Source organism: Macaca fascicularis, chromosome 10, assembly GCF_037993035.2.
Source record: "Macaca fascicularis isolate 582-1 chromosome 10, T2T-MFA8v1.1".
In the NCBI taxonomy this organism is placed as follows: domain Eukaryota; kingdom Metazoa; phylum Chordata; class Mammalia; order Primates; family Cercopithecidae; genus Macaca; species Macaca fascicularis.
This window is the reverse complement of record NC_088384.1, coordinates 72,828,249-72,853,102: the sequence shown is the minus strand read 5'-3', so window position 1 is coordinate 72,853,102 and position 24,854 is coordinate 72,828,249. Positions and strand designations below refer to the sequence as shown.

Here is a 24,854-nt window from a genome sequence, read left to right as displayed (position 1 = left end):
AGATGAACATGGCCCCAGACCCACAAATTGCCAGACTTTGGACTTGGTCTGAAACAGTAGAGGTTTTCTGTTAAGTCCTAGCTTGGTTGCAAGAAATGACACTGTAAATCAGGTCATGGAATGGGAAGCTGACATTTACTGACCCTTTGCATGTGCCAGGCTCCATGACATGCATTCATGTAAGTTAGCACTTTTACTCCTCTCAGCAAACCTGTACTGTGACCAATATGGTCACATGAATGTATGCCATGGAGCCAGGCACATGTCAGGTTTGCTGAGAGGATTAAAAATGATTACTCTTTAAGAAACAGAAACTCAAAAAAAAAAAAAAAAAAAAAGAAAAAAGAAAAAAAAGAAAAAAAAAAAGACACAGAAACTCCAAGAGTTTAATTTGGAGTTTAAGGAACTTTCTGAAGGTCAATGATAGAGTCTGGAGTTGGAGCTAGATCTGCTTGGCTACATCCTGGCACAGCCTCACTTGGCTGCAAAATGGTAGAGAAGTCATTATCCATTATCAGAGGTCTCTCACCTGTCCCAGAAATATGCCTTTCCCCTTCCCTTCTCTCTCATTCTCTTATCTTCCATTCATTCCCTTTCTTATATATTTAACAAGTATTTATTCAGTACCTACTGTGTGCCAAGAATCATGCATTGTACCATTGATACCAACGAATATGGCCTCTGCCTTCATGGATTTTACAGCGTAATAAGAATTCTCAGGGGAATCATCCTATGCATTTCCACTAGCCCCAGGTCCTTTTCATTTGAGGTCATTTGCATCTCAGTCTTCGTATATCTTTATTAAGACTGAGAACTATTTTTTGGCCTGTTTGTTTAAATACAAGTGTAATATAAAAATTGTAGTAAACCTTTTTAAAAATCTCACTTTCTATTTCATTATTTTAGAGAATTGAGGATGCTATAATATTATAAGAAATATGAAATACTGGAACTAGGTAAGATAATATTTTTTAAAGGTGCTTTCTGGTTTTATTGAAACAAATCAGCCAGCTCCCCCAAAAGTGTGAATATATGGGTACATGTTGAGGCTTATGTTTTAATCAGGCTAAAAGCGTATCACATTCTCTCAAATAAGCACATCTTTCATTTCTTAAATTGAAAATTGGTTTGTATTTATTTAAAACCTTTCTTGTCAAAGGCAAGTTAAAATTACTGTTCAAGTGTCTCATATAATTATAACCATAAAACTAATAAACATTTGAACTAAATTTTCCCTATTTAGATATGCTCGTTCACTCTTGGGAAAGCCCCAGATTGCGTTACTCAAGTAATCCCATTTTTGTAACTGAGCCAGTATTATCATTATCAAAATTACAATTGATCTACAATATACTGTCATAAAGGATGACTGGTGTGTAGCACATTCTGATTTCTCTCATTTTGCATTAGATGCATTGCATAATAGAACTGTAGGAATTGCCTGCTAATGCTTTAGTTCACCCTTTAACAATTAAGTTAGGCAATCTTGGGTAAAGTAACATTCAGTAGACTCCATGCATGTTGTTTTCTATCACCATCTTTGGATGTAATTTTGGGGAGCAGGAGGGCTGCAATACACACACAGAGACACATACATATATTTATAATTTGTTAAGAGGGAGTTATTATTAAACATCTAAGTTGACACTATTTTATGGTTGGTTCTTCTGGGTCTGATCCTAGACAAGTGAGTTAACAACATCTTTGATCCTCTTTAGCTTTCTACTTTTGTAAAATAAACGGGTTGGACCAAATAAGTGGGGTTTTTGTTTGTTTGTTTATTTGTTTAGCTTTTGGCAGTTTTTTTTTTTTTTTTTTTTTTGCCCATGCTACGATATTCATAGAAGTCATTGAGTACCTAGTAAGGCAAACCAGGACCAGCTGTAGCTCCTCCCTTGTACTTTAACGACAGTAATTCTGTTTTGTTTTATATGTGAATCATCCCAAGTAAGACTTCCAATTTCTGATGCCTTTTCACCTATTTATTAGTAGTAGGGGTCATTGTATTCTATTTTTGGCTTCATAGTGAGTGACAGCTTGTACAAACAACACAGATACTGGAATAATCAGTCTTCTTCAAATTCTATAGTAGCATGAACTGTAAAGTATTAATCATGTATTTATTGCCTATTTTCTACATGTGAATCAGTTAAGCCTATTCTTAATTTTCTTGCTTCGTCAGCTTCAAAGCAGGAAATTACACCATTGCCCAAAATCTCCAGCATTCTGTTGATTTTGTTTGGGAGGTATAAATCTAGTAAAGCATAGACAGAGGCCTGTTGCCAAATTGATAGCTGTATTTGTCTGCATAGATTGTATTTTCACAGCTGTCAGGTGAGATGGTTGCTTCCTATATAAAGTGGTTCTAGAATCATGCATGTGCTTGGGATTTTAATTGATCAGATTTTTTAGCACTTCCTACTTAAAGAGCTTCAAACTCTAGGGAATATAATGTATGCCATTCTGAAAGGTGGTATTTCAGCTTTTGTATCTTTGGGGATAACATGTTGTAAATGAAATTGGTGTTTTAAATAGAGCTCCTGGGGAAGTTTTTGCCAACAGTCCTTTTGATATCCCATGTGCTCTATTGTAATAAGAAAGCAGAATAAATAAACTAAACTAGGTGGTCAGGATTCTGTTAGGATGAAAACAAGTATAATTTCCTTTATAATGATGAAAAGCAAACAAAACCCTGCACAAACAGTTTTAATCAATGTTTAAAGACTCGTTTCCCAGACTCTTGTGTGTTTGGCAGATAGTCTTGGGTGGGGTGGAAATGGAGTGGAAAAACAAACAATTGCTGTGGAGATAATAAAAATTACTGGGCAAAAAGAAAAAACGGTATTTGAAATACTTTTTTTTTTTTTTTTTTTGAGACAGAGTCTTGCTCTGTTGCCCAGGCCGGAGTGCAGTGGCATGATCTTGGCTCACTGCCACCTCTGCCTCCCAGGTTCAAGCGATTCTCCTGCCTCAGCCTCCTGGCTCATGGTTGACATGAGTTACCTCTTCCAGCATTTTTCATTTGTATTTTGAGAAAAACAAATTAAAGTGGTATTGACAACTGCCGTGATCATTTTTCGTTTAGGCTAATTGTCCCAGGAAAGGGATTCTTATATTGTATTCATTTTTTTTGTTTTAATACTTTAATAGTGAATATTTATAGCTATAGGAATTTGATACTTTTAATTAAAAAATTTAAAACTAGGTTCAAATGAAAGAAAAAAATTCTCATAAACTTTAAAAGTGGAACCATTTGTTTAGGGTATTGGAAATCAATTCTCCATATTTTACACTACGAAATTAGCTTCAGATAACCCTTTTCTCCATTTTGTGTTCATGTTGTTTTCACTTTATAAACAGTAAAACTCCATCTCCTTGCGTGAAGTTATTTTAGGGGGAAGAAAAAGTGCAATACACAGATTCATTATCTTGTAATGGCTCATTTTAGTTTTGCATTGAATCAATCTTTGAGACAATTACTGTAACTTGATTTTTTCCTTCCCTCCACTGGTAATAAAAGAGACATTTTATTTCAGGGAAATATGAATTAAAATAGTCTCGCTTCATAAGCATGCTCAGAGAAGAGATTTTTAAATCTTGTTTTAAAAATAGTGGCATCATGTTCATGAACTTCAAGTTTTCTTTGTTCCTTTTCTTCTTTTCCTTTCTCTGTGAAACAGTAGGATTAATAGGAAGCATATCCAAAATTCCCTCTCGGAAGAAATTTAGATAGGGATATAAATATATTTTATGCATTCCTACTAAGCATTTCCAAATAAGCTTTTAGAGTTTCTTAAGTAATCTTTGATTTTATAGGAAGAAAAAGGGTCAAAGTTTGCTTTCTTCACACACTTCAGTAAACAAATCCCTCTTGTATTAATGAAGAAATTGACTAAACCTACCAATTATCTCACTATTATAAAACGTGTCTTGAAAATTTATTAGATGCAGGCCAAACCATTAAACTCAGACCTTGGCTTGGAGAAGCTTCCATCTAATTGGGATATATCTCAATTTATTGGAGATAATGAAGTAGAAACTAAATTATTATTAATTTTAGACACACAAAAGTCGTTTCACTTCTGTAAAATGGAAGAAGTAACATGAATCTACCTGACCAATGAATGTTGGATAACCAGTTATTGGAGTGCTTTGTGGAGGCAAAGTAATACTACAAATAACAATAAAGTTTCACCTTTACTTGTGTATTTTTATGTCACTTTTGCTGAAGAAAAGTGCCTTGACATTTTTGCTAATAAAGTTAACTTTTTTGTTATTTTTTAGAGAATAGAAATAGATAAAATAGACAAATTTGATGGATTCATTGGAAAAATCTTTATTGGATTTATAGTTATCAGAACTTTTTTGAATATGATTATGCAGCCTAAATTAAGATTCTATTACATGGATAGTAATACACATGGAATTACCTTAAAAATGATTGTGTACTATGTAGAGTGTCAAAATTTTGTAAAATAGTTCTACAGTGAAGTTAAAATGTTACTGGATACGCTTATGTAAAATACATGAACACACATTGGACATAAACTAACTTGATGATTGGCCAGAACTGGAATTCCAATTCCTACACCTACCCATCCATCCACATCTATTGGACAAGTGCCTGGTTAAACAGATGGGCCTTGGGCTGTGCTCTCAAAACAGGCAACCTCCACCTTTATTGAGCAAAACATTGGATGAAAATAGACTATATTGTCTTACTGTGCTACTGAGCATGGTAATTTAAGTGAAGAGCTCCTATTTATTATTGTTGTTGGTTGTTAAAAATACCTTTTTCCTTATGAATGAATATGTGAAAATTGGAGGACAACAGATGGAGTCCCAGGGAACTGGAAAACCTATAGATAGGGAGGTAATTCTCAGTCAAATATGAAAATAAAAAATCAGCAGGAGTGTGAAATTTCATGTGGTTTTATAAATGCATGTAGCTAAGATTTTAGAAAATGTTTGGTTGATCATGAAATTTCTCTTTTCCACTAACGGATATGAGACCAAGTAGAATTCTTGATGTCTGTCCTCATGCCTCTTCAATAAGTTACCACTTCAAAAGCTACAAAGCTGGATTCAGGGCAGGACCTTAAATTCTGGCTACTGTCTGTGTAAATATCACATACTTACATGTGGTAAAGTCAGAGGGACTTGCAGACCTGAGTGATAGGGTGGCAGATGACTTTATGACATCAGAAGTGAGTTTTGTTTATGGTTGATTAATGACATTGCTACTTGGGACATGTTTGTGACAAAAGTACTGAGGGCAATTAGCAAGAGCAACAATTAGATAGTCCTATACTTGGAAGATTATATGAGACTAAATTTGACACTCTTAATATTGACATATTGAAAATAGCATTTGGTCTCCATGCATTTTCATGATATTCTCTTCAGTGTAACAATAATCACTAAGCTATCACATATCTAACCTCATAGAACTGTGAATATGGGCATTTGTTCTTCAAATGATCCATTATTTATTGATTGAATCATTAACAATGATATTTGCACCTCTTAAATTATGAAATGGGTGGTCTGTGGGCAGCATGCTAAAATTCAAGTATAAGACTTTCTACTCCTTTTTCATAATTTTTGTTTAAGTCTTTTGGTAACTCAGTTTTCACAAAGAAGGGGAGTTTGCTTGCTACCTACTTTCCTTGTATTACTGCTGGGCTGTTTTTTGGTGGCAAGAAATAATTCCTGTGATACTTAAGAACTCTATGGAATAAAGCTCAGTGTAGTGTATATTGAATTATGTTTTCTGGTTATTATATTTGGATAAATTTAGGCGTAAGATTGTTTAATACTTCAGCAGAAACCTGCAATGGAACTTCCTAAAAATTTGACCTTGTGAAAGAAATCCAAATGGAATTATTTTATACTTAATTTAGCGCCTATAAATGTGTGTGCTGGGCTAATAAATAAATAGGTAAGAAATACCACAGCACTGTTTAACGTTTATTTCTTTCCTCAAAATAAAAAAGGTAATCAAAAAAGTAATAAATTGTTACTATTTAAGAGTTATTTCTTACTGCAAAATGTTTTGTGATAGCTTTGTTTCATTATGTTTAACTTAATTAACATAATACTTTTTTGTTACATTGTCCTTTGAAATCATTAAAATTGGTTAAATAATATTGTTCTATTCTACTTGATAAAATGAAGAGCTCAGAAGATTAATTTAGATACAGAACTGAGAATAAAACAGTCTCAATATGTGTTTAATTTCATTAGAAAGAAATACATTATAAAAATAGCCATTTGAAGAGAAGAAGATAAAAATAGTGAAATATTTTAATTTTCAAACTCATAAAATAGTAATATAAGCTGTCTTTAAATGAAAGTAAATATTTTATGTTTCTGTATGTATATGAGACATATGATCACTATCAGATTTATCTTGAATTACTCTGATATACTATATTTCTTATACATGTTATTTAATGTCTTTTGTTATGTTTTGTTTTAAACAGCAAATGCCAGTCTTCTTGGAGGAGGAGGTGGTAAGTCCTGAACATCACTTAACTTACAATACATTTTTATTGCTATACCAACTACAAGATGTTTAGTAACTTCTGTGACACTTCAAAGAAAATTTTGCTATAGTCATCAACCACAAAAATGTTAATCTTCCAAAAATAATTTATAACATGAATACCTTGGTTTGGTTAAATGTTATTTTAATTGACTTCAAGATATACACAGTACTCTTTTCTTCTTGTCAAACTTTGCATTTCTACTTTTGGCATAAGGTTTAACAGCTATAAGCTATATGAACACACATGTATGACATGTGTGTACATAGTTACAGAGTATTACATATTACAGAGTTATTTTTAATATGAATTCTAAACAATAGTACATTTAGAGGCTGTGGTTTCTTTTTCCACTATAATGACTTTCTTTTGCTTTTCATGACTTTGTAGCCTGAGAGCTTAATATATCAGCCACTTACTTTGAAAAATAAAAAAGAAATTACTGTTGACACTCTGCTTTTTCTTTCTGCTCAGTTAGAGGATAAAGAGAAGGAGATCAAAGTGAGCTGAGGGAGACAGAGATTCCTGTACTGGGAATTTTTTTGATACTAAAATCTTGTAACTATTTGTATTTTTATTTCTAGGTTAGGAAGATGAAAGCTTTCATAGTCCCAGTATATATAATATAGTAGGAGAGAAAAAAGTATACAATTAGAACAGAGTCCTTTTCATATAAGGCCCAGATGGACATAACTAGGTTTGTTTTCTCTTTCTCTGTCACTCTCTTTCTCCCTTCCTCTCTTGCTCTTTCTTTTTTCTTACACACAGTTGAAATAGATAGATTGTGCAGAGCCTTAGGCTTTCATCAGGAGGTTTCATTGTAATTTTTATTTGGAAATTAAACATTTAACCTTTGTTTCTCTGTAAGAATAATTGGTTTTTTAAAAACAGAATCTTGGACATAAGAAAAATAGATAAGTGTTTGAACTAGAAAATGCTCTTCATATTATCACATGTCAATGCATGTTCTATGCCAGAGTATCATGAAAAGAGTATGGGATTTGAAATTGGACTTACTGTGTGGAGACCATGAAAGCGTTAGTAAATATCTCCAAGCCTCAGTTACCTCATCTTTAAAGTGTGAGGACAGTATTAACTATCTAAAGTGTTTATTGTGAGAATTAAACAAAAATATCTGCTAAGTAACTAAGTCATGGAATAGTGCAGGATTCATAAATGTCTATTTCTTTTCTTCTTTCCTAAGTTATTTTAGAAAATATGAATCTGTAGGATGTTTCATTGTACTCATTATTGTATTTGGGGGGAATTAGAAGGGAAATTTTTCCTTAGGAGTTGAATTCCCAGTAATTTTTTCTTTCTGTCTCTTATAATAGGTGAAGAAAACATTATTAAGATAAATTGTCCATAGTGCTGATTTCCTTACAAGATCTATTAGTATTTTAAGAAACCTCACGAATACTGTTACTACCAGAGAGGAAAGTTAAAATTGAGTCTATGTAAACACATTCATCAAGTTAAAACAACAAATTAGGTAGACGATTCAGTTATTGCTTTTGAATATTTAAAAAAATTGACTTGACTAATTATTAGCCACTATAACAGAAAAAGTAAAAAACATTAAAGTCCAAAGTAACAGTAGTTTAAAAGAGATAGAAATGTATTTCTGTCTCATGTAAAGGTAGTCTAGATACAGGCTGGAATGGTTGTATGGTGATTCCGTGGTGTCATCAGAGACTCAGCTCTTACTTTTCTGTTCTTTCCTAGTGCATGGCTTTCATACTAAGATGACCTCAGGGTACAGGATGGCTCCTGGAGCTCTAGCCATCATAAATATGGGTACAGGTCAGAAGAAGTAGGAAAGGCAAAACATGAAAAAAAGTGAGCTCCCAAACATGAGTCAGTTTTCTTTAAGCAGAATCCCACATTATCTTTGAATCTAGACAGTATTCATTCCTAGCATGTAGTCTTTTATTCCAAGAAGCAATACACTCATTGGGAAAAATTACTGTTCCGTTTACTAAGGAGGAAGGGGACAGTGGAGGTTGAGGAAAGCAGCCTAATATACCTGCCATGGTGGTTACCTCTATATTGTCAAACTGCTTTCTTTAAATATATGTATGTATTGTTGGTGTGTATAGAACTGACTCTAGTGATTTGGCTTGTATTTTCTTATGATTCCTCTCTCCTCTGTGAGAAGATTTATGAATGTCTAGCAATAGTAAGACATTCAGGAATAGGCCAGTTTTCTATTTAGCTAAAGTCTTTATTTTAATGTCTTCCTCTAGATGGTTGATTTTGCTCAATTTGTCATCATTTATAATTTTTTGAATAATAAAATTAGCAACTCAGCATCATCATAAAGATAAATTACAAGTATTTAAGATGGTTGTAATTTCTTTCATTAAAGTAGGTCATTGACAGGTTTAAATTTATTTATGCACTTCTGGAGATGTCAAGATTGCTCTAAAACATGCGTCTGATTTTTGGAAAGCTGCATTTAAAAATTAAATTTAAGGAATATTTTTAGCCTTCTCTGAGCTGATTTTTGACCTTCTGATTCTATGACAAATCTTTTTAATCCTCTCAGTGATATTTGTAAAGTAACAGCTAGTAATCATCTAATAAGAAGCAATTGAATTGATGTAATTCTCTTGGATTTAATCAACAAGTCCTTTTTTCAACATGAGTTAATATCCCTTCAGAGGTTCCTCAAGAGAATAATTTTTTAATTGACTAAACAGTTTTATCAAGAAAATTTGACACTACATACAAAAATAATAATGGGACCTAAGTCCCTTTCTTTAGATCCTCAGGAGAACTTTCCCCATGTTCTGTATGAGTAGTACCTGATTGTGAAATGTAGACAAAATTATTGTATGCAGAATTGTATTGGCCATAAAATCTTAGCATTTTGTTGTTCTTTTTTGAGTGCTTACCACCGATGAGACAGATCCCCTGAAAGACTTAAAAAATGTTCACGTATCATCCTCTCAGTGCTGATTTTAAAGTGAGAGATTTACTTTACATTGATGTGAATTTTCATCTTTGAGCTAGATATCAATCTTTCTATGAATGTATTGCCACTGACTACAGTTCATTGTAATGAGCATAGGTGATGTGATTACTTCTACTCAGTCATTTCAGTTAAAATTTGGTAACTTTTACCAATTTTACTAATTTGTTTGGTAAAATTGATCATTTTTGTTTATATATAGATAAGTTGAAGGCAGAGATGGATATGTACTAATTTCTTAATTGAATATATAGCTGGTCTATAGTGACTGAATTATACTTTTCAGGAAACATTTACATTAGTGTTAAAAATCTTTTAAGTTCTGTTAATTTTTTGACAAACTTTCCATTATTATTACCAACAGTATCCTGTATATTATTTTACCTGTTGTTATTTTAATGGTTGAGAGAAACTTCTTCAAGGTTATATAGCTTATAGGGCAAGGTTGGAATGAGAAGACAGTGTTCTCGACTGCCACTCCAGGGCTGCTTGCCCTGGCACTGTGGTTTTTAATATGCTTCTGCTCTCCAGGTTTGCTTTTCTATGCACAGATGGGTAGCTCTGTTTATACCAGGAAAAATAAGTGAGAGGACAGGAAAACATACAGTTAAGATATGAATGTTGCATTCCTTGGCTTATTTTCACAAGTCTCAAGATCTATTGATAGCTTGAAAGTCAATACAATGGCACTGTCTTACAGTACTCTTGGATTGCTTCTCAGTTTCATATCCCTTTTTTGTGCATTTGAGATTCAGTCTTAGAAGACATTGCATTTTAGATACATGTTCACCCATCTGTAATAAGAATGTTGTACATGCACAAGGTCCTGTGATGCTGGTACCTTTGGAATATATAGTAAAATATAAATCATTGTAGCCAGTCTTAAATTATATAAAGAAGTAGCATTAGAAAGAAAAATTAGAACTAAGGAGCTAATTCCTCACTTCCTTTTGGATCATTATATAATAGACAGGAACAAAATTTACAGCCTCTTACTTTAGATATCTTTTCTTTTTCATTGATGTAATAATTTTAACACAAAACTAGAACCTGCTGATAGAACCCAAGCAGGATATTGTTTATGGGATGTACTTCCTCCTCCAGTCTGTCAAAGTTCTTGAGGGATAATGCTAGACATTTAAAATGACGGTTCCTGACAGAGTGGTAACTTATTGTCTTTTGTACACATAGCTTTATGGCTGCCATTTTAATCATATATACATACACATAAATAAAAAATATACACATATATTCGCATCAATGCTGTAATTCGATACCTTATTCCTGCGTTGATTCTGTGGCAGGTTAATAGATAAGTACTGTTGTCTAATAAGCAAGTGCTGTTACCTATGCAGTCAGCCCCAGCTGCAATGCATGCAAAGCCATTTGCCCGTGAGAACAGAGCAGACACTGTGAGCCCTCCCACCTCTGATGGCTTCCTGCTTTCCCTCTGCCCCTTAGAGTAGGCCCAAAGATGGACAAGGTTCAGTACCTTGCGTTAGTAGCTGCTCCTCTAATCTCCCTCATTTCTGATTTGGACAGTTCTCCTTGAAGAGAGGATTCATAATGCTTGTCTGTTATTAATGTCCCTTCATACAATTAGGCGGTTTGTGTGGCGTACCAAAATGCATGTTGAAAAAGAATAAAATTATAACCTGGGTGATAGGTGCACCAAAATCTCAGACTTTGCCGTTACACAATTCATCCTTGTAACCATAAAACACTTGTACCCCAAAAGCTATTGAAATAAAAAAAAGAAAAAAAAAGAAGAGTGAAATCATAAACCAAGTGCTGTTATATCATAGATAGTATTTGTGCATCTCCACACACCCATAATCTGTTTCTAAACACGAACACACATATGTGCACACATTCATTCAGCAAAGATTAATTGAGTTACTATTGTTTGTCCGTATTGATTGGTCAATAAACACAGCCTTTTCCCTGTGGCCAATCATGATCCCTGTTCAGCTGAATTATTAGAGCAATTATAGTTGTCTACATTCTTTCAGATGTTCCAAGGATTCTGCTGGCATAGTCTTTTGAGTTAAAATGATGCTTTCACATTAATAGAATGGGCATTGGATGACTTCTTTAAAAGGCAGAACAGATACCCTGAAAACAACTCTTCACAAAAAATCTGAGTTGCTACCTGGAATTCCTAACATGAAGAGCAAAGCATTTAAAGGGCTTTTTGAATGTGTTTAAGAGGGAATGATTTCATAAATTTTGTCTTAAGCATTCGTAAGCAGAGTGGAGCGCCTTCTCACCCTCCCTTCAAATACACAACGGCTTTCCCAGCATATATCACTCCGGTGCTCAACATCCCGCAGTGATTCTGTTTCACTCTTGTTAAACCTCCAGATGTGGCCAAGCTTCAGGCATGCTGGGAGGAATCTAGGATAGCAGTCAGCGGTGAGGGACTGAGGCAGTTTACAGAGGGTGAGTGTTGGGGGTTGCTCCTCAGGAGAGTCAGTCAAGCATGACTAGTAGTGAGTTTGCCAGCTGGCCTGTGCTCAGCAGGGGAGGGGCCCCAGCCATGGGCCTGGGGAATAGCAACAGCCTCTCAGTCCTGAGAGAGAGCAGCATGGCAGGAGAAACTCAGGGGCTCTGGCCTTTTTACTCAGTCTGGGAGCAGAGATGCAGGAAAGGATGTGATGCTAAACCACAGAAAATAAGGTTTAAATCTTAACTGCCTCGGCCAGGCATGGTGGCTCATGCCTCTGTAATTTCAGTACTTTCAGAGGCCAGAGTAGGAGGATTATTTGAGCCCTGGAGTTTGAGACCAGCTTAAGCAACATAGTGACACCTCATCTCTACAAAAAATAATCAAAATTAGCCAGGTAAGGCTGTGCATGCCTGTGGTCCCAGCTACTTGGAAGGCTGAGGTGGAAGGATCGCTTGAGATCTGGAGGTTGAGGCTGCAGTGAGCCATGATCACACCACTGCACTCCAGCCAGGCCATCAGAGTGAGACCCTGTCTCTTAAAAAAAAAATCTTGACTGCCTTAGGTGGGATTGATCCTGGGCACTATGGGCGGATAAGCCTGCTAAAGGAGGCCAGGAGGCCCAGATGTGAGGAAGAAGAGGGAAGGGGGTTAGGGACCAGGAGCCAGGCCAGGTCTGACAACACTCAGTTACACACTGAGCCAACCTACTTTTGCCCTCCCTCCTTCCCCCCTCCCCATTTTCCCTCCTCCTTCCCTCTTGCCTCCCTTCCTTCTTTACTTTCTTCTTTCCTTTCCCTGTTTCCCTCCTTCTTTCCTTCTTTCTTTTTCTCTTTCTCAGTCAACAGCAAATACTGATTACCTCTTGTGTACTAGCCTTGAATCAATGTAGGTGAGATTCTTAGAACTAAGTGCAGCCAGAGGCATAAGTACTTATTTACACATTAATATCTTAAGAACTAAATAGGTTCTTCATGCAGGGAAAACGAAACAGAACAAGGAAAGTCAACAGTTTATAGTGGTCAGGGAAGACTTCCCAGAAGAGGTGACACAGGAGCAGTCTTGAATGATGAGTAGTAGTTTTCAGGAAGCAGAACGTCATGATCTATTCAGATGTATCTCCTACTCTTTGCTGTAGAGATCTTGCTCTGCCATCTCCTCACTGTTCTGCCATCATATCATCCAGGCCTTGGTTAAGCCGTTTTCTTTGACAGTCCCAGCATGCCACTTAAAATGGAGTGAAAAGTGTTAGGGCAGAACTGAAGAAAGAACTCTGGCCGGGCGCGGTGGCTCAAGCCTGTAATCCCAGCACTTTGGGAGGCCGAGACGGGCGGATCACGAGGTCAGGAGATGGAGACCATCCTATCCTGGCTAACACGGTGAAACCCCGTCTCTACTAAAAAATACAAAAAACTAGCTGGGCATGGTGCTGGGCGCCTGTAGTCCCAGCTACTTGGGAGGCTGAGGCAGGAGAATGGCGTAAACCCGGGAGGCGGAGCCTGCAGTGAGCCGAGATCGCACCACTGCACTCCAGCCTGGGCGACAGAGCAAGACTCTGTCTCGAAAAAAAAAAAAAAAAAAAAGAAAGAAAAAGAAAGGAACTCTGGTGCTGGTGATGTGGGTGGCAAACCTCCATCAGAGTAACCTGGGCAAAGTCTGGTGGTCATCGCCAGTGCGAGCTCCTCCCTGCTTTACTTTCTCTTCTGATTACCTCGCCTACTTGTCAGTCTAGGGACCATCTCTGCAGCTGCTCATTCCAGTTGGATTTCTAGTATGTGTTTTCTTCATTCTACATGAGCTTGTCTAATTCTTGTTCTTAAAAGTTTAACTTAGCCATGGTAGCTCTAGTCTTGCCTGCTGTTTGTCATTAAGCCTTCCAGATGCTCTTCCTGGTGGAGGAAGGTGAGGTGGAGAGGGTTCAAAATCCAAGCCATGCGTCTGCTTTGATCTCTCCTATGGTAACGGCAATTCCAAGGACATAATTTGTTTATTACACTTCTAACTTTGGTTACTGTGATCCCTTCATTCTAAAGCTAAACTTCAAAGTTATTCATCATGTTTACTACACATGCTCCCAATTCTAAGTGAACTTTCCCACCGAAAATCCCTGTTGAAAAGCCAACCCTATGCAGATTAAATGCTCCTTCTCATTGTAGCCATACCTGAGCCTGGAAGTGTATATTCCTCCATTAAGGCAGAAACTTCCTAAGAGTGAGTAATTTCATATTCATCTTTATACCCCTGGCTCATTCTATCACACAGAGTAGGTGCTTTGAGATATTACTGTCTCTCATCCTGGATTCTCAACATGTTTATATAGTTTGGTTTTGACCAGTTTACTTTGGAAAGTTAATCTCTTTATCTTCAAGTGATTTCTAAATGAAAAAAACCCCCCAAACTTCAGAAATGGTTATAGCAGGCAACCTGAGGATGATATTCATATTTATGCAGTAATTATTTTTATCATAGTATTATCTTTTGTTTTTAAAAAGTTTGTATAGCCAGGATCTCATAATTTTCTTTAAATATATTTACTTTAAATGGGCAATAAAGAGAACAATATGTAATTGAATAGATGGGGAAATGAAATACAGAGAATTTACATTCTGTAGATCACATGGAAAGAGGGAAAGCCTGTTGTTTCATTTGTGTTTTACCATATTGAGGGTATTTCACCAGTTATGTCATTCTCCTTTTTCATAGTTTGATTTTAATTTATTAATAATTTGTCTTTAACATACTACAAGTAACTTGTCATTGACATCATATTACTAATATGTATACTCGTGTTATCCTACAATGCGTTTCTATTTTCTTTTTTTAGCTTCAATAAGGTTTAACTAAAGAAAAATTGTATGTGTTGGTACTCTTAACTGGATACTCTTTTAAGGTCACTTGTTTCCATTTTGCTTTTGATTTTTAGAGTTTGCCTTTTAAAAATTAGTTTTATAATTGGCATGTATTATTTATATTTGTATGTTTCTTTCATAATTAACGGTTTTTTAAACAAATAGATGTTTAGTCATTCTTTCAGAAAATGTTGAGATTAGTAAATTATGCTCAAAGATAGGAATCAAAGGTTGTAAAGAAGAAAAAATAACCATAATAGAAACCCTCTTTTCAGATGTGGAAATACCTTGGTAAAAATTCTAGGCTCTTTATAAGTTCTCTCACTGTGTTAGGCTAGCTAAATGACACCTAAATGGTTGGAAGTTCAGATAATAACTACAAACAAATATGTTAAAGTTAGGAAGTACTCTAACAGGTGCCAGGATATGTCTACATATCTTCTTAATTATATAGCAGCTATAGTATAATGCTTGTGTAGCTTATCTACTTGTGTTAAAGGTAAAATCTTTTTAAAACTATAAAAAAGAGAAGTTTATTGAGTTCCTGATTTAAATCGCTCATCCCCAAAGAGTCTCTGAATGCGACCTATTAGTACACAGTAGGAAACAAATTGCAAGCAAAATACTGCAGGTCAAGCCTATTATGTTTCGCGATGACTACATTATATTCCTTCAGTTTATGGAAAAGAATTTTTGTTTTGTTTTGTTTTGTTTTGTTTTTACTATCTGATGTAGCTCCACAGTAATACAAGGTGGGGCAATTTCTTTGGGAGCCACTTTTATAATCTTTTTCGTTTTTGGCACTGTTAAGAATCCTCTTCTTCATTTACCCCTCAAACTGAAGATACTATAGGGATGTATGAATTTGGCCAGTTCTTGATGGCAACAAATTCAAGATTTTCAGGGTCATGTCACAGGCACTGCAGGTCCCTCAGGTTACATGATCCTTTATTGCTGCAGCTCTGTCTTTGGTCAAAAGTCATTATTTTTTTAATGAGTTGGGACAAATTTATTGTTTTGTGTACTAGTTTCCTCTTCTAAAATGATGGTTATAATGATACCTAACTACTTTACAGGTGTGGAATAACTAATTGCCCACTGTAAAATGTTTTCCAACATACAAAGTGTTAGATAAATGATTATTACTCTAGTTGTCATTATTATTAATGTTACAGTGTAAACCTGAAAGATGAAAGGTGCTGGATAATTGCAAGATATGGTAATGGTATATCCAAATAAACGGGAATAAACTGAATTGTTGGATAACACAAATCCAGATATCTGAGTATAGTAGAAGAGAATTTGTTTTACAGAAAGATAATATAGATATCTGTGCTTTAATTAACCCCTCAGAAATCTGAGGATTTTACATACAAAGATAGAGGAATATTCTAACAGTAGTTCATTTCATCTGTATGTATAATGGTCATCATAAGGAAGCTTCTTTCAAGTATTTAAATGCCCAGAGTCAAAAATAATTATATACTAGAGTATGAGGAATTCCAGCTTCATGCAACCTTACCAGTCTAGGAGAAGATGAGCTTAATGCAGTCTTCAGGACAGGACAGGTGATGAGGCCATCTCTTAAGGTATGTGAAAGGAAACCAGGAGCAGTAGCATTTTTCTATTCAGGCACATGCTTGGCGCTGGGGAGGAACAGGGGATCCCACAGAATAGAGTTAATGGCCCACCCAATGTGTGTGTCCAGCAGGCAGTCAGGCCTGGAAAAAGAAGCAGGGAAAGAAAAACCTAGCAGAAGCTTCGAGTACACAAGGGAAGGGTGGTGCTGCAACCTGGAAGGTGACAGGGAAGACCAGGTATCCTCACAGGGACACCTGACCCTGAGTTTAAATGGCAGCAGGAGAGACCTGGCAATAGCCTGGAGCCCACTGAGGTCAGTATACAGACCCCAGGTCTGAAAGGGTGACCCAAGTCAGATTAGCTCAGAGAAGGTTGAGGCTGCTAGAGAATCTGAGTCTCCAAAACTGGCTTTGGGACTGGGGTTGAGTGGAGCTTATGCATGGAGAGAATCAGTGGATTCAGCTATGAACAACTGGGAGAGAGATGCAAGAAGACTAAGAAGTGTACAATATTGGGACGTTCTCCAGGAGAAGATGAACAAGAAGTGATGTTTCACGAGTTGTAGCTAAAATACTCTCTCAGCTTCTGCCATATTTTTCTGAGACCAACGAAAAGCTCTCAGAAATAGCCATGAGGGGCACAGAGCCCCCACTAGACTAAAAATCCTCTAACTCTGCAACTTCCTGGATGCGGAACACACCAAAGGCCTCACACTTACAAATGTGGTATGATGTCCATGCCTGCAGGGTCAGTTTTGCAGGACATAGACCAAAAAGACTTTTACAAAGCTTCAGATTTCATTTCTAGTATGATTGGAAAAAGCATAATTTACTAGTCAGATTTTGTTAAACAAGGAATAATTCTACATCTCCATTAGTACAAAAGCCTTGCTCTGTCATTAGATTATCTCTACTTAGGAATCTTCTAGCAGGCCCCTCTGCATGCCCTAGATGGTTGGGCACTATCCCTACTGTGTCTCCATCAAAGTCACTGAATTTTCTTTGGTAACTATCTCTCTTCCCTCTAAGATTACAGATTTCACAATGACATGGACTGTTTCTATTTTGTTCACTTGCTGAATCCTCAGAATCTTGTAGAAAATTTGACATGTAATAGGCACCTGCCAACTAGCTGTTGGACAGATGGCTAAAGAAATGATGGTAATAACTAACCTTTATGGGGTGCTGCTCTGTGCCGGACACTGTGTAAGAATGGCACATACATTATCTATGTTAATTATCTAAATATTCTGAGTAGATAGGCATTATTCTTTTCATTTTACAGATGGAAGATCAAAAGCTCAGTGAGGTTAGGATGAATAAAATATTGGGTAGACCCAGTATTTTAACTAAAACTCTCCAACTCCAAATCCTCCTCTTTTAATCATTGTGCTGTAAGTTCACGAGTTCAAATTAACTTATATTACTTAGGGGAATAAGGAGTATATCCATGGATTTATATGTCTGTAAACCCTTGTATTCTGATTTTTTCTGGGCAACCGGTTTTCTTCTTTGAATTTCCAACTCATCCTTATGTCTAATTCTCATCCTCTGGAAATAGCTTTACCCCTAAGAGTTATTTTCTGGGAATAGAAGAATCAGTGGTGCTAAGCTAGGAATTTCTAGGCTTGTCTCTCCTTCTTTCTCAGTTTGAATATTCTACAGTACCTGTTCTTTAACCTTCATTCTGATAAAATAGTATTTTCAGTAATCAGAATTTCTGAGGATTTTGTTGTATTTATAAATAACAAAAATAAGCCATAAAGTTGAAGTCCTCTTTGACTTCTTTTCTCAGTTTCATTTTTCTTTCACAATCATTATCATTTGATGTACAACTTTTGTTTGTCACAATTTTATATACATATGTATCTGCAAATGACAGACAGTATTGTTTAAAAATGTTGCATAAATATATTATGGGCATTCTAAAATTTGTTTTTATTTTATTTTATTATTTTGCTAAGCATTGTTTAAAAATGTATTCATGTAGATACAGAAACCACTAATTACAAAATGATTAAGGATACTTTTGGTTTAATTGATAATGGCTTTAAGCCTATAAAATTCAGTTCTATTTTTGAAAAGTAGCTTTTAGGAACATATGTACCAGTTATACAAGAATATATCTTCATAGTCCTGGTACAGCTAGTCTTTCTAATGAAGATGATAAAAGTGGGAAAATTTGAAGTATGTACAGTATATAGTTTTGGAAGGCAGCAGCAGTACTAAATCTCAACTCCCACAAGTTTAGATGTGCCAGGGTAGTATATCTGGATAATATTTAGGTTGGTGCTCTTAAATCTGTCTAGTGTTTCTTTGTATATATCAAGGAATACCTGTCTTTGGCCTAAAATTTTTTATGCCAATCTTTATACCCTAGAGTTCAAAGGATATGCCAATGATTAATTCATCCTTTAAAAAATAATACAAGATAACTTTGATAAAACACCTAAAAAGTTCTTAAGTTTGTCTCTTTTCCCTTGAACAGGGAGAAGAACTCTATTACAAGTATTATCTTAAATATGCTTTGAATTAATGGTTCTAAAATTTGAATGTGCATCAGAATTGCTTGGAGGGCTTGTTAAAACACAGATTACTGGGCCTTATGCCCAGAATTTCTGTTTTAGTAAGTCTGAGGTGAAGTCCATGAATTTGCATTTCTAACAAGTTCCCTTTTAATGCTGACCCTGCCAATTTGGGGACCACACTTTAAGAATTACTGCTCTAATCGGCCGGGCGCGGTGGCTCAAGCCTGTAATCCCAGCACTTTGGGAGGCTGAGACGGGCAGATCACGAGGTCAGGAGATCGAGACCATCCTGGCTAACATGGTGAAACCCCGTCTCTACTACAAAAATACAAAAAAAACTAGCCGGGCAAGGTGGCGGGCGCCTGTAGTCCCAGCTACTCCGGAGGCTGAGGCAGGAGAATGGCGTGAACCCGGGAGGCAGAGCTTGCAGTGAGCCGAGATCCGCCACTGCACTCCAGCCTGGGCGACAGAGCGAGACTCTGTCTCAAGAAAAAAACAAAAACAAAAACAAAAACAACAACAACAAAAAGAATTACTGCTCTAAATAAAAGTGAATAAAGAGGGGACTTTAGGTTATGGCAGAGTGAGGAGGTTGGTAAATCCTCTCTCCAAAAAAAGCAGCTAAAGGCTGGACAAAAAATCCCCAACAAAGGAAAATCATAACCATTTTAGTACTCCTAACATCTAAATAGGATATAACGATTTGAGAAGGATTTATGCTTCAAAAACTGCTGAACTTCATAGTTGGAATCTACAGCAACCTTGTTCCCACCCTCTCCATTTGGTTGTGTGGAAAATCTGCCAGGGTTGGGAGTTTTGGGGGGTGGGCAGGTTGTGCCTCTGTAGTCAAATAAGACTCATGGACTTGAGTCGTGAGTGATTAATACGCCCTGAAGAGTTGTCAATGAAAGTGATGATCTTGGCCAGATGCGGGCCAAAAGCCTGAAGTAGTGGTTGTGGTTGGGACCAAGATATTTCTGGCTACCACTGAGCACATGCACAGTGGATACCAAAAAGACCCTAAGCTTTTTATATACTGTTGTCCAACCCTCAGGCTGTACACATGTGCATAGGAGGCACAAAAGGCCAAGTAGAATATAAAAGCCAGAGAAGACTTGAAAATGGCCTGAACCGTGGAATGCACTTCCCTACCCATATTAAGATCTGATAACAGAGAACGGAAGTCTATCTGGCTCAACATATTTGTGCAAAAGGACTATCCAGTCATTGGCTGAAAACTTAGCTACAATGAATCAGGAGTAACCCTTGGGAAGCCAGAATTAAAAATAAAAACAAGAATAAAAAAAAATCCAAGTGAAGACGTCAGAGACTGCTGATCATGAAGGAGATGTATTTTACTGATTTAAGCCTGGGTAAATTACCAAACAAAATAAACAACCACAAAACCTTCCGGCACCAATAACCTTTAGATAAAAAATAATGGTGTTCCGGCCGGGCGTGGTGGCTCACGCCTGTAATCTCAGCATTTTGGGAGGCTGAGATGGGCAGATAAGGAGGTCAGGAGATCGAAACCATTTTGGCTAACACAGTGAAACCCTGCCTCTACTAAAAAATATAAAAAATTGGCCAGGTATGATGCCACGTGCCTGTAGTCCCAGCTACGTGGGAGGCCGAGGCAGGAGAATCACTTGAACCCAGGAGGTGGAGGTTGCAGTGAGCCGAGATCATACCACTGCACTCCAGCCTGGGTGACAGATTGAGACCCTTCCCTCCCCTTCCCTCCCCTTCCCTCCCCTCCCTTCCCCTCCCCTCCCCTCCCTTCCCCTCCCCTCCCCTCCCCTCTTCTCCCCTCCCTCCATCCTTCCCTCCCCTCCCTTCCCCTCCCCTCCTTTTTCTTTGACAGGCATTTAAAGAAATACCTGTCAAATTGTTAGCTGACCACTAAGCTAACAGCAGAGACCTCAGTGACCACACATAACAAAGAACGCAGTCTTCATGCAAATGGTTTAGAAAAATCACTGAACAATCAAAACCCATGACAGGAGCCAACAATAAACCCAAGGGAGGGAGAGAGAGCAGAATCTGATTTTCAGAGATTTGGCATTAGAGTATTTAAAGTTCACTTTTCATCAGAAAATTATAAGGCAAGGACCTCCATGTTCCAGGCACTATTCTAGGTAGTAGCAATATACCTATGAACAAAGTGGACAAAAATCCCTGTTCTTGTGAAGTTGACATTTTATTAAATAAATATATTTATTCACTAAGGCCTTAGTTTTTCAGATCTTATTATGGTAATTTTCAAACACATAGAAAATTAAAAGAATTTCACAGTGAATTGTTCATATGTTTACCACCCAGATTCTACCATTGACATTTTACTATATTTGTCCTATCTTTCATGTATCCATGTAGCCATCTATTTATCCATCTACCAATCCATCCTTTTTGCTTATAGCATTACATTTAACACCATGCAATGAAAACAACCTAAGTGTTCAATAGTAGGAGATTAGTTAAATAAATTTATGTATTTCCACTCAATGGAATCATATGCAACTATTAAAACTTATAATTTTCAGATGGAGGAAAATCTGTATCTAGTTTTAGGAGAAAGAACAGGATATTAAACTACTCTGCATTTTTGTTTTAACACTATAAAACAAGCTATACAAATCAAAAGAGCCATAAGCTATTATAGAAAAAGGAAGGATGCTTTATCTGTTAGGCTAGAGGGTTTTTTGTAACTTTTTTTCTTACCCTTTTTTTGATTTTCATTAATGTTGTTATTGCATTATTTATTCAATACATGCATTTACAATTTTTTAATTGGGACAGTAAAATCATTAACTGTAATGTGCATCCAAACTATTCAGCAGGACATGGAGAAAATTGTAATATATTTGATTAACTAATTGCATATTGGATATTTTCTAGTACCTAGATATACAAAGATGAATAAAATGAGCTATTCCTTGCCCAATAGAAGTTCAAAATATGTTAGAGACTATGTATCTCCATAAAAGAATAGCTATATGATGAACAATAATTATGTTGTGTATATTTTTTTTATTATACTTTAAGTTCTAGGGTACATGTGCACAATGTGCAGATTTGTTACATGTGTATACATGTGCCATGTTGGTGTGCTGCACCCATTAACTTGTCATTTACATTAGGTATATCTCCTAATGCTATCCCTCCTCCCTAACCCCTCCCCACAATAGGACCCGGTGTGTGATGTCCCCTTCCTGTGTCCAAGTGATCTCATTGTTCAATTCCCACCTATGAGCGAGAACATACGGTATTTGGTTTTCTGTTCTTGCGATAGTTTGCTGAGAATGATGGTTTCCAGCTGCATCCATGTCCCTACAAAGGACACGAACTCATCCTTTTTATGGCTGCACAGTATTCCATGGTGTATATGTGCCACATTTTCTTAATCCAGTCTGTCACTGATGGAATTTGGGTTGGTTCCAAGTCTTTGCTATTGTGAATAGTGCCGCAATAAACATACATGTGCATGTGTCCTTATAGCAGCACGACTTATAATCCTTTGGGTATATACCCAGTAATGGGATGGCTGGGTCAAATGGTATTTCTAGTTCTGGATCCTTGAGGAATCGCCACACTGTTTTCCACAATAGTTGAACTAGTTTACAGTCCCACCAACAGTGTAAAAGTGTTCCTATTTCTCTACATCCTCTCCAGCACTTGTTTTTTCCTGATTTTTTAATGATTGCCATTCTAACTGGTGTGAGATGGTATCTCATTGTAGTTTTGATTTGCATTTCTCTGATGGCGAGTGATGATGAGCATTTTTTCATGTGTCTGTTGGCTGCATGAATGTCTTCTTTTGACAAGTGTCTGTTCATATCCTTTGCCCACTTTTTGATGGGGTTGTTTGTTTTTTTTCTTGTAAATTTGATTGAGTTCTTTATAGGTTCTGGATATTAGCCCTTTGTCAGATGAGTAGATTGCAAAAATGTTCTCCCATTCTGTAGGTTGCCTGTTCACTCTGATGGTAGTTTCTTTTGCTGTGCAGAAGCTCTTTAGTTTAATTAGATCCCATTTGTCAATTTTGGCTTTTGTTGCCATTGCTTTTGGTGTTTTAGACATGAAGTCCTTGCCCATGCCTATGTCCTGAATGGTATTACCTAGGTTTTCCTCTAGGGTTTTTATGGTATTAGGTCTAACATTTAAGTCTCTAATCCATCTTGAATTAATTTTCTATAAGGAGTAAGGAAAGGATCCAGTTTCAGCTTTCTACTTATGGCTAGCCAATTTTCCCAGCACCATTTATTAAATAGGGAATCCTTTCCCCATTTCTTGTTTTTGTCAGGTTTGTCAAAAATCAGATGGCTGTAGATGTGTGGTATTATTTCTGAGGGCTCTGTTCTGTTCCATTGGTCTATATCTCTGTTTTGGTACCAATACCATGCTGTTTTGGTTACTGTAGCCTTGTAGTATAGTTTGAAGTCATGTAGCGTGATGCCTCCAGCTTTTTTGTTTTGGCTTAGGATTGTCTTGGCAATATGGGGTCTTTTTTGGTTCCATATGAACTTTAAAGCAGTTTTTTCCAATTCTGTGAAGAAACTCATTGGTAGCTTGATGGGGATGGCATTGAATCTATAAATTACCTTGGGCAGTATGGCCATTTTCACAAGATTGATTCTTTCTATCCATGAGCATGGTATGTTCTTCCATTTGTTTGCGTCCTCTTTTATTTCACTGAGCAGTGGTTTGTAGTTCTCTTTGAAGAGGTCCTTTACATCCCTTGTAAGTTCTTATACACCAGTAACAGACAAACAGAGAGCCAAATCATGAATTAACTCCCATTCACAATAGCTTCAAAGAGAATAAAATACCTAGGAATCCAACTTACAAGGGATGTTGTATATATTATGTAGTAATTGAGTGGCTTTTGAACTGATTCTTTAGATATGCTTCCAAGACCCATTTCATACCAGCTGTTTGATATTTGGCAAATTATTTAATCTCAGTTTGCCTGAGTTTCTTATCTCTAATGAAGTTAAAAATACTTCTTACTCCTCACATTTATGTGAGAATTAAATAAATTAATACAAGTTAAAAGCTCAGAATAATCTCTGGCACATTATAAATAGTAAACAAATGTTAGCTATTTAGTTATTATTTTAAATATTAACATATTGTTAAGATTTAATATTAATATATTGGTGTTAAGATTCTATAATAAGTTAGATTTTTCTTCAGAACTTCTACTGATTATGCATTTATACATATTTTAGTCCATATATGCTGATACAGTGAGGTAAAGGTAACATATTTATGTTTGGATGATCAGATATTAAATTGCAAATTTTACTTCAGCCCAATATATTTATATTCCCTTTTAAAAATCTTTATTGGCAAAACATAATTAAAATATTCCAACCCTTTAGAAACATAAGGTGGAACTCATTTCTAACTTAAAAAATATTTGAGACTATTTTAGGGTACAGATTGATTCTCTTAGAAAGTCTTATGCTTTCTATTATCTTAGCATTGGTGTTCAAGTCGTATAAATTTATGGCAGCGTTTGGAACTAGCTCAAGGTTTAAATTTGATCAGGATATGTGGTCAGATTAAAAGCAGTTTTTCCTTAGCTCTAAGCCTAGTGTCAATAGAAAACTATATTGAAAAGAAAAATGTCTCTTGGGTTTTCAGACTATATTGTGTAATTCCATGGTAAATACAAATATACATGTTTTGTGATTAATAAAAAGAGAAAAACATGAGAATTTAGATGCTTACTTCCTAAATAACCAAAGTAAAAAGGGGACATTTATTTTTGTATGTCTTTACCTCACTTCCACAAGGAATTTAAGATGGAACAGTTGCCAGTTTATAATTCTCCTCTTGAATATTTTAGTGTCATTAAATGGGAATAATTTGGATCACATACAGGATTATGATGGAAATGATAGAATGATGTAATGACTTTGGA

At 36.1% G+C, this 24,854-nt stretch overlaps 1 protein-coding gene across 5 annotated transcripts in view; it reads left to right on the top strand.

Annotated features, from left to right (window-relative positions):
• MACROD2 (mono-ADP ribosylhydrolase 2) overlaps positions 1 to 24,854 on the top strand; it is a 2,109,916-nt gene that overhangs the window by 514,473 nt on the left and 1,570,589 nt on the right. For all 5 annotated transcript variants that reach the window (XM_065522745.2, XM_045364082.2, XM_005568324.4 and 2 more), the window contains one exon: positions 6,486 to 6,515. In XM_065522745.2, coding sequence (XP_065378817.1) covers positions 6,486 to 6,515 — 30 coding nt within the window. The remainder of the gene's footprint in view (positions 1 to 6,485; positions 6,516 to 24,854) is intronic.